Below are 3524 nucleotides of genomic sequence, written 5' to 3' on the forward strand. Positions count from 1 at the left end.
AGGTTATATGGTGTTGTAATACATGTGTGGCACCACTAGGACCCCACATGACTCCTAAAGACACCATAAAACCCCTTAGCGCACTGCATGACCCCTTAGGACCATACAATGTCCCAAGGCATCGTATGATGTCCTAAGGAGTCATATGGTGTTCAACATTATCTTATTAAAACAATCTAAAAAATAAAAACAATTATACTTGATCTTTCAAAATATTTTTAATTAATATATATTTTCATAATAAATATTTTAAAATAATAAATTATTATATTTATAATAAATTTTTATTGCTAATGATTTAAAATATAATATAATCTAAAATAAAAATAGCATATATATATATGACATCAAAATATCATTTACATGATTTTTTTTAAAGATAGATAGGTTAGATATTAATTTATTTAAAAATTTCTAATTATTATTTTATAAAGACTTTTTAAAATTTTGAAGAGAAATTGTACTGTAAAGATACCAAAGACAAAAATAAAATATAGATTTATTCTCTTTCAATACAAATTATACATAAATTTATCTAAAGATGGATAATTATTCTTTCATTACGACCTTTCAAACTTGGAAGAGAAATTGTAATGTAAAGATAAAAAGGCAAAATATAGGTATACCTATATATTTGATCTGCTATTCTTTGTTTGTAATCAGATTTGTTCAATATAAAAATATATATTTATTCTATATTGTAAGGGTTCCGTGTTTCCTTTCGTGTTGAAAACCTTTTGGTCGTTTGTGGCTGAAAAGTGAACAGAACAGAGGTGACGAGGCACCTCCTCTCACCTAAAGTTGGATGATATTTACTCTTTATATTTACCCAGATGATCACGGAGTTTTTTGTGGCAACAAATATCTGCAAATGGCGAATACTCTGCTGCTTTTCTCTCCTTAATTCTCAAATTCCGTTGCATTGATTGGTTTCCACGTAAAACCAGATCTGATCGAAGATGGAGGATTTATCCATGGATCTCTCTTTAAATCTGAGCCCTCCAGCGGCGCCGCCTGACCTGCAGCTGGCCCTCACCTCATCTCCAACGCCAACGCCAACGCCAGTGAATGAACAGGAACAGGAACGGGAAGGCTCCAGATCATTCCCATGGCCCCATTTTTCTTTAATCGGACAAGAAGAAGGCTCCGCCCCCTTTTCCGTCCCTCTTCCTGCAAATCGTATAAGAGGCGCCCTCCGCCGCCGAGTGAGGTCTGTCCCGGTTTTGGATTCGGGCGCTCCGTCTTCGCGACTGCTTTGCACTGAAGCCGTTGAATCCTACAAACAAGATGCAGAGAAAAAATATGGCGATGATAAGAAGAGAATTCACGAGAATGGAAATGAAAACAGAGAAGCGAGCGTAGAGACAGAGGAAAAAGCAAATGCGAATTTTGAATGCAATATTTGTCTGGAGATGGCGTCGGAGCCTGTGGTCACATTGTGTGGGCACCTGTTTTGTTGGCCTTGCCTTTATCAATGGCTACACGAGTATTCCTCTTGTAAAGAATGCCCTGTCTGCAAAGGCGAGGTTACAGATAACAATATAACGCCGATTTACGGCAGAGGCGTAAAAGGAGGAAGCGAGGGTAAAGGGGGGCTTCCTCTTCCTCTCCCGCCCCGCCCTCACGCTCACAGGGTTGAGAGTGCAAGGCAAAGAGAGAGATTTAGAGATGGGGAAAGCGCTGCTTCTCTGTCCAGACGTGTGGAGGAAATCATTCGCGTGAGAAACGGGCGGAGGCTTCTCTTGCGCTTAAATAGCAGTGAAAATGGTAATGATCGCTTGTATTCCGAGCAACATGTGAGCCGTTTCAGGGCTACACGCCGCGCGCTGCAGCAGCAAACGGATCATGCTTTGGAAGAGCGCCTTCATATGCGCGAGCGTCTCTTTGGGCGGAGGCATCCTTTACGATTCTCATCCACTGCTGCAACTGCGATCGAGGATGAGGAGGAAGAGGAAGAAGAGGGGCCAACGAGGCGGAGGAGAAGGGGTATTGACGAGAGAGAAGCGTTTGGCGTGCTGGCATTTGATCGAATGGCGGCTATTCGAGCTCGCCTTGCAAGTATGGAAGGTATGTTACAATCCTTTGCCACTATAACTCCTCCACCTGAAGAGACGGAGTCCTTACCACTCCTCGTAATTCCTTCCATGAGTGGGAATGAGGTTGGGGAAGGGGAAAGAAACGCGTCATCAAGTAGTTCCTTTCTGTCTGACACAACAAGGGATACACAAAGCGCGGGTGCTTCCGCATTAGATACGGATACGGTTTCTCCTACAAGAAAAGTCCGGCGAATCTAGCGATTGGAGCCATTACTTGCTTATTTATTCCATTCTCCTTTCTTTTTACAATCTTTGAAAATTGCAGAGCTGCAGGATTATAAATTTATTGTTAAATCAGAGTCATACACATCCTTTTGAACTGGCCTCAAGATTTGCTTTCTTCAGCATCTTGATGCCAGCCATCGTTTCTGCCACTATATGCAACCTTAGGTCATATCTTCTGCAGCGTTTGGAAAATTGGCAACGATCTCATTAATTGTGCCACCATAAAAAACACCATCTTTATTGATATTCTGATGTTCCCTATAATTTCATATGTATTCAATTTACTTGGAGCAAATCTCCAAAATTCTGTTCAATTCAGATTTGAGCAACGTCAGGTCATAATTTTTCTTTGAGTTTTCCTCAGTTTTTAAAAATTTCCTTGGGATATTGCTATTCCTGGAAGGCATTCAATTGTTGACCGTAGCCATTTTGAAAAAGGTAAAATTTAAATGTTGGTTTTCTTTCAAATAAGATGCTCAGAATGCTAAAAATAATTTTCTGTTATTTGTGTGAAAAATATTTGAAATAGTTCTCAAACGGGATGAATGACATTCATTGAAACCTTCATCGATCTATCACACAGGGAGCATTTTTAGTGGCACTGAGATAGCTGTTATGCTGTGTTGTTCATGACCTGTTGCACGTTTTGTATTTATTTACCAAAAATATGAGACGTGAAAGGATTTAATACAGATAATGGGGTTTCTCTCTATAAGGATACCGGAAAAGAAAGTTTGAAACAAAAAAGATGAAGTAAAACGCCATTCTGAAGCTTTTGCTATGTTGTGTTGTTGAAGTTTGTTAATGAGTCTGTCCAACTTGTAAAATATTATCGATCCAAGTTTTCCAGTAGGACTAGAATGCATTTGAATAGGTTTCTTGATTATTTTGGAACAAATATTTTGATTGCAAGCAATGATGCCGAAGTCTGCAAGAAACGTCTGAGAGGAAGAGAATTTTGTTGATTTGCAAGTCTTGAATGATTTGATGGGGTAATTGGTATCTTAAAAGGGTAAATGAAATATGAAAGGGTTTCAATTGGCCACAACCTCGTATATCAAGATTTGAAACCTGGGCTCCTGCTTGTCTTCCTGAGGGCAGTTCAAGCTTACCAAGGTAGGGGGGGAGTTATGGAGGCAGACCTTTGAAAATTAGTTTTTCACCCATTCTACTATAAAACCAAAAAAACTATATTGCTTATCA

The 3524-nt window shown here is 39.2% G+C and overlaps 1 protein-coding gene across 1 annotated transcript; it reads left to right on the plus strand.

Moving 5' to 3' along the window:
• The first annotated feature begins 733 nt into the window (after positions 1-733).
• LOC131041374 (uncharacterized) lies at positions 734-2635 on the plus strand. The gene has a single exon (XM_057974425.2). It carries the CDS (start codon positions 960-962, stop codon positions 2292-2294), a length of 1335 nt encoding a protein of 444 aa, XP_057830408.2. The 5' UTR covers positions 734-959; the 3' UTR covers positions 2295-2635.
• Positions 2636-3524: the final 889 nt, after the last annotated feature.

The sequence above is a fragment of the Cryptomeria japonica genome, chromosome 3, assembly GCF_030272615.1.
Source record: "Cryptomeria japonica chromosome 3, Sugi_1.0, whole genome shotgun sequence".
Taxonomy (NCBI): domain Eukaryota; kingdom Viridiplantae; phylum Streptophyta; class Pinopsida; order Cupressales; family Cupressaceae; genus Cryptomeria; species Cryptomeria japonica.